This window comes from Balaenoptera physalus, assembly GCF_965194825.1.
Source record: "Balaenoptera physalus genome assembly, chromosome: 14".
NCBI classification, from domain to species: Eukaryota; Metazoa; Chordata; class Mammalia; order Artiodactyla; family Balaenopteridae; genus Balaenoptera; species Balaenoptera physalus.
The window spans coordinates 23,065,823-23,078,477 of record NC_138893.1 but is presented as its reverse complement, the minus strand read 5'-3'; the positions used below and the strand labels follow the sequence as shown (position 1 = coordinate 23,078,477).

The 12,655-nt window shown below is 55.5% G+C and overlaps 1 protein-coding gene across 7 annotated transcripts in view; it reads right to left on the bottom strand.

The window, feature by feature from the left end:
• CFAP46 (cilia and flagella associated protein 46) overlaps positions 1–11,378 on the bottom strand; it is an 89,373-nt gene extending 77,995 nt beyond the window's left edge. For 6 of the 7 annotated variants that reach the window (XM_082424866.1, XM_082424869.1, XM_082424867.1 and 3 more), the window contains exons 1-9: positions 11,266–11,378; positions 10,601–10,725; positions 10,315–10,446; positions 9,600–9,664; positions 7,895–8,059; positions 6,903–7,026; positions 6,336–6,430; positions 3,938–4,048; positions 724–823 (exon numbers count right to left, since the gene is read on the bottom strand). In XM_082424866.1, coding sequence (XP_082280992.1) covers positions 724–823; positions 3,938–4,048; positions 6,336–6,430; positions 6,903–7,026; positions 7,895–8,059; positions 9,600–9,664; positions 10,315–10,446; positions 10,601–10,725; positions 11,266–11,314 — 966 coding nt within the window. In that variant the 5' untranslated portion in view covers positions 11,315–11,378. Of the gene's footprint in view, positions 1–723; positions 824–3,937; positions 4,049–6,335; positions 6,431–6,902; positions 7,027–7,894; positions 8,060–9,599; positions 9,665–10,314; positions 10,447–10,600; positions 10,726–11,265 lie in introns of those variants that run through there. The other variant, XM_082424868.1, reaches the window with a different exon arrangement.
• Positions 11,379–12,655: the final 1,277 nt, after the last annotated feature.

Here is a 12,655-nt window from a genome sequence, read left to right as displayed (position 1 = left end):
ACAGCCTGTTAGGAACCAGGCCGCACAGCTGGAGGTGAGCGGCGGGCGAGCGAGCAAAGCGTCACCTGCCGCTCCCCAGCGCTCGCATTACCGCCTGAACAACCCCCACCCACCGTCCGTGGAAGAACTGTCTTCCTCAAAACTGGTCCCTGGTGCCCAAAAGGTTGGGTACCACTGATCCAATATATGATCTGTCCTGGAGAATGTTCCATGCGTGCTTGAGAAGAATGTGTATTTTCCTCCATTGAATGGAATGTTCTACAGATGTCTATTAGGCTCATTTTGTCTAAAGTGTAGTTCAAGCCCAATACATACTTACTGATCTTCTGTCTGGATGATCTATCCATGTTGAAAGTGGGGTATTAAAGATTCCTACTATTGTTGCATTGCTGTCTATTTCTGCTTTCAGATTTGTTCGTATTTGCTTAATATATTTAGGTGCTCCGATGTTGGATGCATATACATGTACAATTGTTATCTTCTCTTGACAACTTGATCCATTTATCATTAATGATACTATTGATGCAAAACTGCAAAAATCACATCATCTCAAACGTATGAATTGCACTTAAAAAAGACTGAAAGGAATTTACCAACACAACAATTTAGGCCCTCCTGGTGAGGGGCTTTTGAATTCCTTTCCCGTTTTGTTTTTTTTTTGTTTGCCTCTCATGCCCAGGTCACAGTGAGCGGGGGTGGTGCCCCCAGCCCCTGACCACCTACTTTGCTGTCCATCTTCTTCAAGTCTGAGAGGCAGTCAGAGGCGATCTCCCCACACTTCAAGATCAGAGAAAGATGAGCTAATTCAAAAAGCAAAAGAATTCTGGAAACAGAAACAAAACAGCATTGGGTCAATAGGAGGCAACAAGAAACACCCACCTGTGGGTAGAATAAGCCTTCAGCTGTCACTCAGGGGAGGCAGGAATAAAACGGAAGAGAAGAGAAATCATGGTGAGGGTCCCTAAGCCCAGCCCCCTCTGGCCCTGACACAGGATGTGGAGGGACTTCCACTGCCTCAGGACAGGTGCAGGTGCAGCCTGATGAGGGGCTGTGAGCCCTGGGCATCATCACTTGAGCCCTTGGTGGGGGGCAGGGGTGACAAGAGACAGACACGCATTTCCTCGGGGCTGGCTCTTCCTATCCCGTGACCAGAGCATTCACAGTCACCAATTGCCAATGGGGGTCTTTGTGGAAATCAGCAGGTTGATGCTAAACTGTGTATGGAAATGCAAAGGACCTAGGCTATCCTAAGCAACTCTGAAAAAGAACAAAGTCAGAGGACTAAACTGCCTGATTTTAAGACTTAATATAAAACTGCAGGAATCAAGGCAGTGGTTCTGGTGGGAGATGGGCCAGGCTTCTCAGCCTGACACCATCACGTCTTGATGAGGCAATTCTCTGCTGGGTGGGGACCCGTCCTGCACACGGTGGAGTGTTTAGCAGCACCCCTGGTCACCAGCAACAGCGGCCACCAGCAGCGTCCCCAGACATGCCAGCCTCCCTTGGGGATAAGCCAACACCCCCCTGCTCTTTCCGAGGCAGGCGTCACAATCTGAGTGTGGCCGGACCACACGGACTGCACTTTGTCAGCTCCTCTCAGGCCCGCAGCCCCACCCCCGCCCCCTTCTAGTGACCGCGACCCAGCTTCCGCCCACTCACAAGGAACGCGTCCCCGCCAGAGGAGCCCCGGCAACGCTAACGCTTGCCTTCACCTGACATGAAAACTGAAGAGTGCCCTGTGCTGCCAGTGGTCACGGGACCCCCAGGGGAGGTAAACCCTCGGTCCCACTTGGTAGCCAGGTGCCATTTTCAGCTCTGGCCCCTTTAAGTCCCCTGCGCCCCTTTTGGTGGCCGGAGCACAGCTGCGATGCGTCTGGATTGTCGTCCGCAGCCCGCTCCTGCCTGTGTGTCAGTCCCCTCGATGAACTTCCTAACTGCACTTTATGCAGCTGCTGCTTCCTTTTTCAGTCTCAAAGACACTTCTCAGCCAGGAGAATACTGTCCAGTATCTCCGCCTCCCGACTCACCCCGGCAGCAAGCAGCCTCTGCTGTAACAGGCACCCTCCCTTCTCCCTTCACTGGGGTGGGTGCGGGTCCCCGCCCTCCGCCCCGACCCGCGCATCCCGGACCTCCAAGGGCCCTGGCGGGGCCTCCAGACCCGCAGCCCCTCTGGCCTCCCCGAGCTCCGGCCGCCTGGGCCCGTTGTGCAGGGAAGAAGGGAAAATCCACAAAGGGAGCCATCACTGATTTTCAGTCCTGTTTTGGTCTTAAACTCACAGAACTTTTATTTCTACCCAGAATTCCAGATACAGAAGCCCAGGGGCCCCTCACAGACGGCTGGAGCCTCGGGGCTGAGGAAGGACCTGACCCCACAGACAGCATCTCCAAGCGGCTGAGCCTGTGACCCTGGGCAGCAGGGGACACGCCCCTTCCAGGCCTGGGAGCAGCAACTGGGCTGAGCACTCGGGAAGCTGCATCACAAGCCACCCAGCCGGCCTCTGAGCCACAACACAGTAAACTGGCAACAGCGAAGCCACAGACCCACGGGTGGGGGGAGAGGGGGTGTGTGGCGGGCGCAGGCACAGAGGCCTGGGGCGGGTGCGGGGGGTCAGGAGCAGGGCGCAGCTGGCTCCGTGCGGGCCACACGCCGGGGCTCCTGGGGGAGCCGGGTCAGCGCCCACCGACCGGGCTGCTGGGCCAGGAGTGTGGGGACTCCCTGACGGTCTAAATGGAGCCTGGTCCAGGACTGGTGGGGGATGAACGTCAGCTCAAATTATTCTTACCTTAAATAAAACACACCTGGGGACTTGCCTGGTGGCGCAGTGGTTAGGAATCTGCCTGCCAATGCAGGGGACACGGGTTCGAGCCCTGGTCCCGGAAGATCCCACATGCCGCGGAGCAACTAAGCCCGTGCGCCACAACTACTGAATGAAGCCCGCGCGCCTAGAGCCCAGGCTCCGCGACAAGAGAAGCCGCCACAATGAGAAGCCCATGCGCAGCAACAAAGACCCAATGCAGCCAAAAATAAATAAATAAATAAATAAAATAAAAATAAAACACATCTGTACATCAAAAATTGTTTTAAAAGACCTAAAAGGTAAACATACTGACACAATTGATAATTATACTGGAATTGGAGGGCTCAAATTTTGAAATAGAAAAAGCTTTTGCAAGTCCTTAGTAAAAGGATTTACAACCTCCTTTTTAAAAACTGGGCAAAAGAAATCATTGGAAAATTAACGAGAGAAAAAAAATGTCCATAAATATACGAAAGAAAGTTCCACTTCGCCAGCAGGCAGCGGACCTGCAGTGGAGTCAGTGCCGTCCCAGGCGGCGGGGCAGCTGTCCTGGTGTCATGCGGTCCCCTCTGTCCCCAGGGTCCCCCCTCTGGAATCTCCCGGGGCCCCTGAGGGAGGCTGTGCCCAGGCACGGGACGAGCTGGACCTGCTCTGAGTTAGAACAACTCAGAGAACCTGATGAAAGAGCTGAACTGGGGGTACATTCCAGACCTTTCTTTCAGCCTCTGGCTCAAATACCAGTTCCCAGGAATCCGATCCAGGACTGAACCCTGAGAAGCGCTCCCAGGACTCAGGGAGCAGAGAACTGACACCTGAGACACTCAGCGAGAGGTCTGTGCTTCCGCTGCCGAACTGCCAGGCATCTGCTCAGAGGTGTAAGACGGTGCAACGACTTGAAAAGCACTTGTGATTAGAAGTCGAATTTGACTTTAAAAAAGTATGATGTGAAGTTTCATAACCCAAGTGCTGCCAAACAGTACAAACCTCAGGACAAAAAAGACTAGACAGAAATACACTAAAACCTCCACAATGGTTGATACTTGCTTGGGTAATTATGGTTATGTTTTTTTCCCCCACATTTTCCTATAGTTATGAAATGCTGTACCTAAATGTGAAACTGGAAAAACATAAACACTTACTTTTCCTCTCTGATTGAAGGAAAGTGCTGGTGATTGTAATAACTTAAACATTTATAGGTATCCTTCAGAATTCTGTTGATATCTTCAGATAAATCATTTTTATCCAATTTTCTAGAATGTAGATCAATTTAATCAAATATTAAACAACCAAAAGATCCTGTCAGATTTCTTTAAACTATCCTAAAAAAATCTGAAGTCTATGAACTTGTGTCCTCACTGAACAGAAGGCCGAAGGCGACACCTCCTCCTTCCTCCCCTCCGTTCTCCTGATGACCTCTCACGCCCCTCCTCCCTCACTGCCAGCCCAGGCTCTATCTTCCTCCATCACTAAGAACGGACTCCAAGGACGCCGTGCACAGGCCCTGCACCCAGAACGAGTCCCACACCAAGAGCCCACCGGAAGGGAGGCTTGGCACTTCCCATCTGCCCAGATCCAACCCAGACCAGCACCTGCCTCCTCTGGACAGCTGTCCTCCCCACTCACACACTGGGATCTCCTCACTCACACACTGGGATCTCCTCACTCACACATGCTGGGATCTCCTCACTCTCACACTGGGATCTCCTCACTCACACATGCTGGGATCTCCTCACTCACACATGCTGGGATCTCCTCACTCACACACTGGGATCTCCTCACTCACACACTGGGATCTCCTCACTAACACACTGGGACCTCCTCACACATACCGGGATCTCCTCACTCACACACTGGGATCTCCTCACACATACCGGGATCTCCTCACTCTCACACTGGGACCTCCTCACTCACATGCTGGGATCTCCTAACACACCGGGATCTCCTCACACGTACCGGGATCTCCTCACTCACACACTGGCATCTCCTCACTCTCACACCAGGATCTCCTCACTAACACACCGGGATCTCCTCACTAACACACTGGGATCTCCTCACACATACCAGGATCTCCTCACTCACACACTGGGATCTCCTAACACACTGGGACCTCCTCACTAACACACTGGGATCTCCTCACACATACCAGGATCTCCTCACTAACACACTGGGATCTCCTCACACACCAGGATCTCCTCACTCACACACTGGGATCTCCTCACTCACACACTGGGATCTCCTCACTCACACACTGGGATCTCCTCACACATACCGGGATCTCCTCACTCACACACCGGGATCTCCTCACTCACACACTGGGATCTCCTCACACATACCAGGATCTCCTCACTAACACACTGGGATCTCCTCACACATACCGGGATCTCCTCACACATACCGGGATCTCCTCACTCACACACTGGGATCTCCTCACACATACCGGGATCTCCTCACTCACACACTGGGATCTCCTCACACACTGGGATCTCCTCACTCACACACCGGGATCTCCTCACTCACACACCGGGATCTCCTCACACATACCGGGATCTCCTCACTCACACACTGGGATCTCCTCACACATACCGGGATCTCCTCACTCACACACTGGGATCTCCTCACACATACCGGGATCTCCTCACTCACACACTGGGATCTCCTCACACATACCGGGATCTCCTCACTCACATGCTGGGATCTCCTCACACACAGGGATCTCCTCACTCACACACTGGGATCTCCTCACACACTGGGATCTCCTCACTCACACACTGGGATCTCCTCACTCACACACTGGGATCTCCTAACACACTGGGATCTCCTCACTCACACACCGGGATCTCCTCACTCACACACACTGGGATCTCCTCACTCACACACCGGGATCTCCTCACTAACACACCGGGATCTCCTCACTCACACACTGGGATCTCCTCACACATACCGGGATCTCCTCACTCACACACTGGGATCTCCTAACACACTGGGATCTCCTCACTCACACACCGGGATCTCCTCACTCACACACACTGGGATCTCCTCACTCACACACCGGGATCTCCTCACTCACACACCGGGATCTCCTCACTAACACACTGGGATCTCCTCACTCACACGCACTGGGATCTCCTCACTCACACACACTGGGATCTCCTCACTCACACACAAGGTTCTCTACCATCCCATTTCCCTCTCACCACCACAGCAGGTCTCTACCTGGGTACAATCTCTCCCGTGCGCTCTCACCCAGTCCTATGAGGGTTTCACCCACAACTACTCTCTTTTTGTTCAAGCTCATGGTCAAGTCTCAAGCTTCCTTTGGCAGGGCCAACTGAAGCATCTGACATGGCTGCTGTCCCTCTCTTCTAAAGCCACCCTCCTCACTGCTGAGGAGCTGCGCTCACTCTGGCATCCGCCCCGGAGCCTCTCAGTAAAGGGAGGCAAGGCCGAGCCCGCCATCCAGCCTCACCGTCCCTGCACACGTGCCCCCGACCCGGCACACAGACTACGTGGCGCCTGTCCCCTTCCCAAAGCGCTTACGCTTTTAGCATATTAATCTGGAAAGTGACAGACAGGCTAATAGAACTCCTCTTTTCTTCCTTTAACTGAAGCTCATCCATTAATTCATGTCGGACCTGTTATAAGATGAAAAGAGAATATTAACAGAGATTTAAGCAAATAATTAGGGAAAGACCAGATATTTTGTTTAGCTATTATTTTACAAATGTTCCTCCTTTAAAAGTAAAATTTTGTAATTAACAATCATTTTCTCATTTATTATGCTTTATGTTTAGTTTTTCTTATATAATTTAAGTTGATTCCCATATATAAAATTAATAGGTGATGAACGCTCTTTACACACTGTTGCAGTAATTACTTAAATTACTAATTTTCTGCTAACTTTTTAAAAAATTCAGTGCTGTTAAAAAGGAAATATTCAGTCACAACGAAGGAAAAGATTTTGTTTTGTTCTGTTCATGCTTGTACATCTGTATGTATGTTTTTGTATCTCTCAGTGGATGGTCTTGGCTGTTTTTTATCCATAGTTTCCTGAACAATGGCTTAAGAAAATGGCTTCTTTCTACAGTTTGGAATATTCCAGCTTACCATGAGAGCAAATATTTGTCGGTATTTCTGTGGCGCGTTAGCCTTGATGAACGGTGCTGCGGTGGCACAAAATTTCGCGGCCTCCTCGTGTTTTCCAGCTTGTAGATAACACTCCAGAAGCTCCCTGGATAATACAAAAATAGTCCATATTAAACCTGGGTGGAGTCATTTTCTGCTGCAAACGTCTAATAATCCGGTCATTATATTTTTATGTTTTACAAATTTCAGAAAGATGCAGGGATTGGCCAGCTCCTTACCCCACGCCCTGTATGGGGCTCACTGGGCTGGGGCCGGGGCTGGAGAGCTCGGCCACTGCCTGCAAAGGGAAAGGGGACTGTTGCGCTGTGATTACCGAGGACTCAAACAACGGTGTTTTACAGAAAGAGCACAGTTTCACTTATTTTCTGTTAAGGCCTCCCCACGTAGCTGTAAAGCAGGTGAGGAACGCCTGCACACTCTGCATTCCAACTTCAGGGCCGACCCTCTGGGCCCCCCCAGTGGCATCCACAAAGTCACTGGCCGCAGACAATGCCACCCAAATACAGGAAAGTGTCACCGAGCGCCTTTCAGCCCGCCTGGCCGGCTGGGGACCACTTGCTGACATCCACGCAGGGCTGTCTGTCCCTGGGGTTATGCGCTCGGGGCAAGCTTCCCAAGTGGGGCCACCTGGATGCGTGAGCATTCTGGCCAAGCTGTATGTTGCTAGAATGTCTACTAGATTCACAACTTATTTATTTTCAGAACCACGAGCCAGGACTATGACACAGGCTCCCACTTCCTGGGTTCTGAGTAGAAGCACTTGTCCTGTGGGAACACCTGTCTGACAGGACACCGTGATGACGTCTGCAGAGTTTAGAAACATCTGCAGACAAGACACACAAAACCTGACTCTAACTTCGGACTAGAGAGCACTTCCAGGGCTGCGATGTGAAATGTGGCCACCAGGAGCGGGGAGGGGAAGGCCAGCGTCCGCCGGGCGTCAGGCGACTCACAGCATCAGCTCTGCCCGCCAGCCCTTGTCCTCTTCCTCAGTCTCATTCAACACGCTCACGATTTGCAAGAGGCTGGGGATCAGGTGGTGATGATACCCAGGCTTGAGAAATGGCCTCGCCATTCGCCAGTAGAGGACCGACGCGTTATACACCAGGAAGTAATACCTGGGGCACAAGAAGAGGGTGGGTGAGGCTCACCCAGAGCCAGTCCGTCCTGAGCCCCTTGCTGAGGGAACCCAGGGCCTCTGTCTCTGGCAGGTGCAGCAGCCCTGCCCGAGCCGCCCCGGCCTGGCTGCCAGATGCCCTGCTCAGCCGAGTAGGTGGCTCCAGTTCAGACCCCGCCACAGGCTCCTGGGTCCAGACCAGAGATCCCATCACTCCTTCGGCCATTCTGAAAAGTGATCAGCTCCCCATAAAAGTACCCAATGAGGAAGGCCTCCTTCGGCTTTCAAGGGATAGACAAGAACGGGCAAGTGCAGGGGGCATCAAGGAAGGCTGCCTGGAGGAATCAGCCAGGAGAGCAGTACAGGGAAAGTGGCTTGGGTGGGGTCCCTGTGAGCGTGGATGAAGTGCATGGTGGGTGAGGAGGAGCGCTGGGGAGGGAGCAGGGCGCCCTGAGAAGCTGGGATTTTTCCTGAGGGCTGCAGGAGCCCCCAGAAGAACCCGAGTGAGGGAACCCAGGTGCCTCTCTGGAGGGGCCACCTCTGCCTTGCAGGACCCAGGTACCTGGCGGTGCTGGTCGTCTGATGGACGGGTGCTGCCGATGACCGCTGTGCCCCAGAGGAGGGAGGACCAGGCCCAGCAGGAAGACAAGGCTGCCTGCTCCTTCGTGGGGCTACTCAGACCCCTCATCCACCAGCCCCCGAGGTTCCTGGTCCCCCCCAGGCAGTCTGCACGTCCCCCCAAGACCCCTGGAGTGCAGCACTGACCAGGCCCCTCCCCAAGAGTGCCCACAGCTTGGGCTCCAGGGGTCCAGGGCATGGTCCCCCTGAAACACCCACTGTCCTTAGAACCTCTGGCTCAAGGCCGGGCCTTGCCATCCAGATGTCCCCGCTGAGGAAGGGTCTGCAGGGCTGGGCCCTGTATCCCCAGCACCTACGACAGGGGCTGGCCAGAGGAGGCCATCCACAGCAGACACTGGGAGAATGATGAATGAACCTAGGGTTTATACTTAAATGTGCCTTAAACGTTGTGTCCTGTTTAGATAGGCTGTATCAATACCAGTTTGTATGCAAACTTAACAATTTCAATAATATTTAAGCAGTAATTAAGTAGAAAACTGTGCTGGAGTTTCAGGGGAATCACCCCTCCAGACACGAAGCCGTGGGCCAGGCGATCTGCCAGGGGGAGCACAGGCCGGTGGGGGCAGGGCAGGGAGGGAGCCCAGATGCCAACCCCCCAGAGAGGACCAGAAAGGGAGGTGCCTGGGGACTGGTCAAAGGCGAGGTTCCCACAGAGAAAGCAGGCAAAAGGCATCTGCAGGTCATAGAGACCTTCGCACAGGAAAGAGGATGCAGCTGAAGGGTCGAGTGTGCACGCGGCCCAGCTCCAACGCTAGAGACGTGAGCCCACAGCCTTAGATGCAGTAAAACACGAACACAACAAGACAAAAACCCCAGCGTCCAAACAGACAGAACCACCTGGTAAGTTCTGGTTCTAAACCTTGTACACACTCAGTTAGAAATGGCCGATCCGCCTTGCTCACCTTGGTTCTCCTTTTGTAAAGTTGATTGCCTTCATATACTGAGTCACGCAATTTTCAAATTCCTCCTAAACAACATAAAGAACGCACAATTAGGTCAAATTTGCTACTGGAACATCAATCACCGGTCACCGTCACTCCCCTGAACATTAAGTCTCTCTGAAGACGGCCCAGCCCCCAGGGTGTGAACAGTGGGAGTTCACAGAAGCTCTCAGGAGCTCCGCCCCCTCCCTGGAAGCCTGGAAGTCCACCCCCCACCCCACCCTGCGCCCCACCTGTGCTGCAGGCATGACCAGGCATGGGGACACAAAGGGCAGAGGTCAAAAGGACACAAGCCAGACCCCTCAGGGAAAAGCACAGGTGGGAAATGCGGCATCTCACTTCACTGAAGATGAATCTGGTCACCCAACTCCCAACAAAGCCGTTTTAAGGTGAGTCTGCCTGACGCCGTCTGGAGGCGGGGGAATTTTAACTGCGGCGGTACAAGCCGTGGAACTTTGAGGAGAATGAAAGCAACCTCAGGGGAAAAATACAGTAAGACAATTATATATTCATTTCAGGACGGCCAACTAGCTAAGGCTGCGCTTCACCTCGCCAAGACACTCAAGGTTGTACACACCAAGGCTTCATGATTCAAAAGGACAATAAAGAAAATCGGGAGGAACCAGCACGCAGGGCCGGCGGGGACGCTGGGACAGGGCCCGGAATCGCCTCTCACCATGTTTTCGGTGGACTTGGGGGCACACAGCTGGGCCCTGCACAGGTGCGCTCGGCCCAGAAACTGGGTGACCGGCCCCTTCACCTTGAAGTACATCCGGATGCAGTCCTCGCTCACCTCGGGCTGCCCCATCTGCGCGAGAACACAGACCCCCCCCCCCAAGAAGTTCGCAGAGGGGGCAGCCCAGTGGACCACCCACCAGGGGCTGCCGCTTCCCGCTTCTAGTACAAACCAAGAAATCGGGGTCCCCTGAAGGCGCCTCCCTAGGACCCCTGGGATTAATCACCTTCAGGGCCTGTTCTGCACACAAAACAAACAGGTCGGGGCTGAAGCTTTCTGTGGGGTCAAACTCTGATTTCCCCAGGTTGGCGGACTTGATCAACTGATAAGCCCTCTTCAGGGACGCAGCATCTATCAGGACAGGAGTTGAGGCAGATTTGGTCATCACGCAGCCACTGCACCACCAAGCAGCAGTGGGGACGGTCAGGAGGGCCCGGGACGGGGCCGGGGTCGGGCAGGCACCCCCGTGCTGGCGCCCGCGCTGGCCCGGTCCTCTCCGGGGGAAGGAGCCCAGCAGCGAGATGCCCGAGCTCAGCCCTCCGGGCCCCGCAGCAGCTCTGCGGCTCCGGCTTCAGGAGCAGCGTGAGGTGAATAATCCTTGAGCAACGGTTAGGAAGGACGAAAGGCTTCCTTTTAAAAAGGCGCCTTAGTTTGCCCAAGTCAGACAAATCCTCGAAGTGCTGGCTTCAAGGGGTCATTGGGTCAGGCAGGGCGGGGGTCAACAGGGTGGGGACAGCCTCCCCAGGAGTGAGGGTCTCGGCGGGTCCCGAGTTCTCCCCGGGGGCGGGGGTCCGGCGGGTCCCGGGGCCTCCCCGGGGGGCGGGGGTCCGGCGGGTCCCGGGGTCTCCCCAGGGGCGGGCGGCGGGCGGGTCCTGGCGCCCCCCCACCCACCCTGCTGGCTCTCAGCGCGGGCCAGTTCCTGCATTATGACCGGATCCATGACGCCGGCGTCCGAGGTGCCCGCTGCCCAAGGTCGCTTAGCTTTCTCTCCGCGGCCCAGCGGTTGCCTAGCGACAGGAAGGGCGGGACCTACGGGTCGGCGGCGGGGCCAGAATTGTCCGGAGGCGAACCGCTCCGGCGCCCACGCAGTGAGCGCGCCTCCAGCCCCTCGGAGAGGACTTGAGGGCGAGGCGCCCGCCTGACCCGGGTCGCGTCCTCGCAGGCGGGTCCGCAGGCTCTGCCCCCGCCTCCCGCCCCTGCCCACCCTCGTGGCGGGGCTGCCCAGTGCAGCTGCCCCAGGTTCCGATCTGGGTCCCTGACGGTCCAGGATGCCCAGGGTTCGGGCCCTGACCCTCTGCTGAAACCCCCTCGCAGTCTCCCAGAAAGCGGTCCTGCGTTCCTTAGCTCATCCATTCATGTATCCTGAAAATAGTTAATTGCCCCCTGCCACTGGCCGGGGCTGAGCTGGGCCTGAAAAGGCAGCCGGGTGGACGGCCGCCCCCGTGGGGAGGGGACATCACACGGGTACAGAGTAACTGTGCGCCCGGGGCGCCGCCAGGGGAAGCGCGGGAGCCAGGCCACTTGTAGAGGGGTGTGGTCCCGAGGGGGGTGTTGGGGAGAGTGCCCCAAGCTCAGGGCAGTTGAGCTGAGGTCTGAAAGAGGGGCCAAGTGCTGGACAGAGAAGGAAGGGGAGAGGATGTCCAAGGAGTAGCGTTTGCCAAGGCCTGGGGAGGGGCGCGGGGCGGGGGCACAGCAGTGCGGATGGGGGGTGGGGGCAGCAGAGCGCGACTGCCAGGGCCCGTTCTCCTTCCTACTGCCTTAAGCGGTGTGCGTGGGTCTGAGCATGTTCCGCGGGCGCCAGGTGAAGACTGGGTGATGGACGTGGCTCCAGGGAGGGACAGGGGACCCTTGACCTCGGGACTGCACACCTGGGGGTGGATGGGGGCACGGGCCAGCCTGGGGAGCTCTGGGAAAGTGCGGGTGGTGTGGGGCTCAGGAGGACGTCGGGCCTTCTGTCTGGGACATGTGGATCGGGCGCTCAGAGCCGACGTCTGTGGGAGGTGTCTGAGCAGGGAGAGGTCCAGGGCTCGAGGCTCAGGCCTGTGAGCAGGTGTGCAGAGGTGATGGCATGTGGGTGAGATTGCGGAGGGGGAGCATGGCGGGGGAAGTGCTGGAGGCAGCCCTTGAGACCCCTGGGCCGTGGGCAGGAAGAGGTGCAGGGGAGACTGGAGAGCTGGACAGGAGGCCTGTGCAGGGCTGGGTCCACAAGCCAAGGGAAGGGGGAGGGAGGGATCAGCCAGGTCAAATGTGGCCCAGACAGTGGCGAGGTGAGCACTGGGAA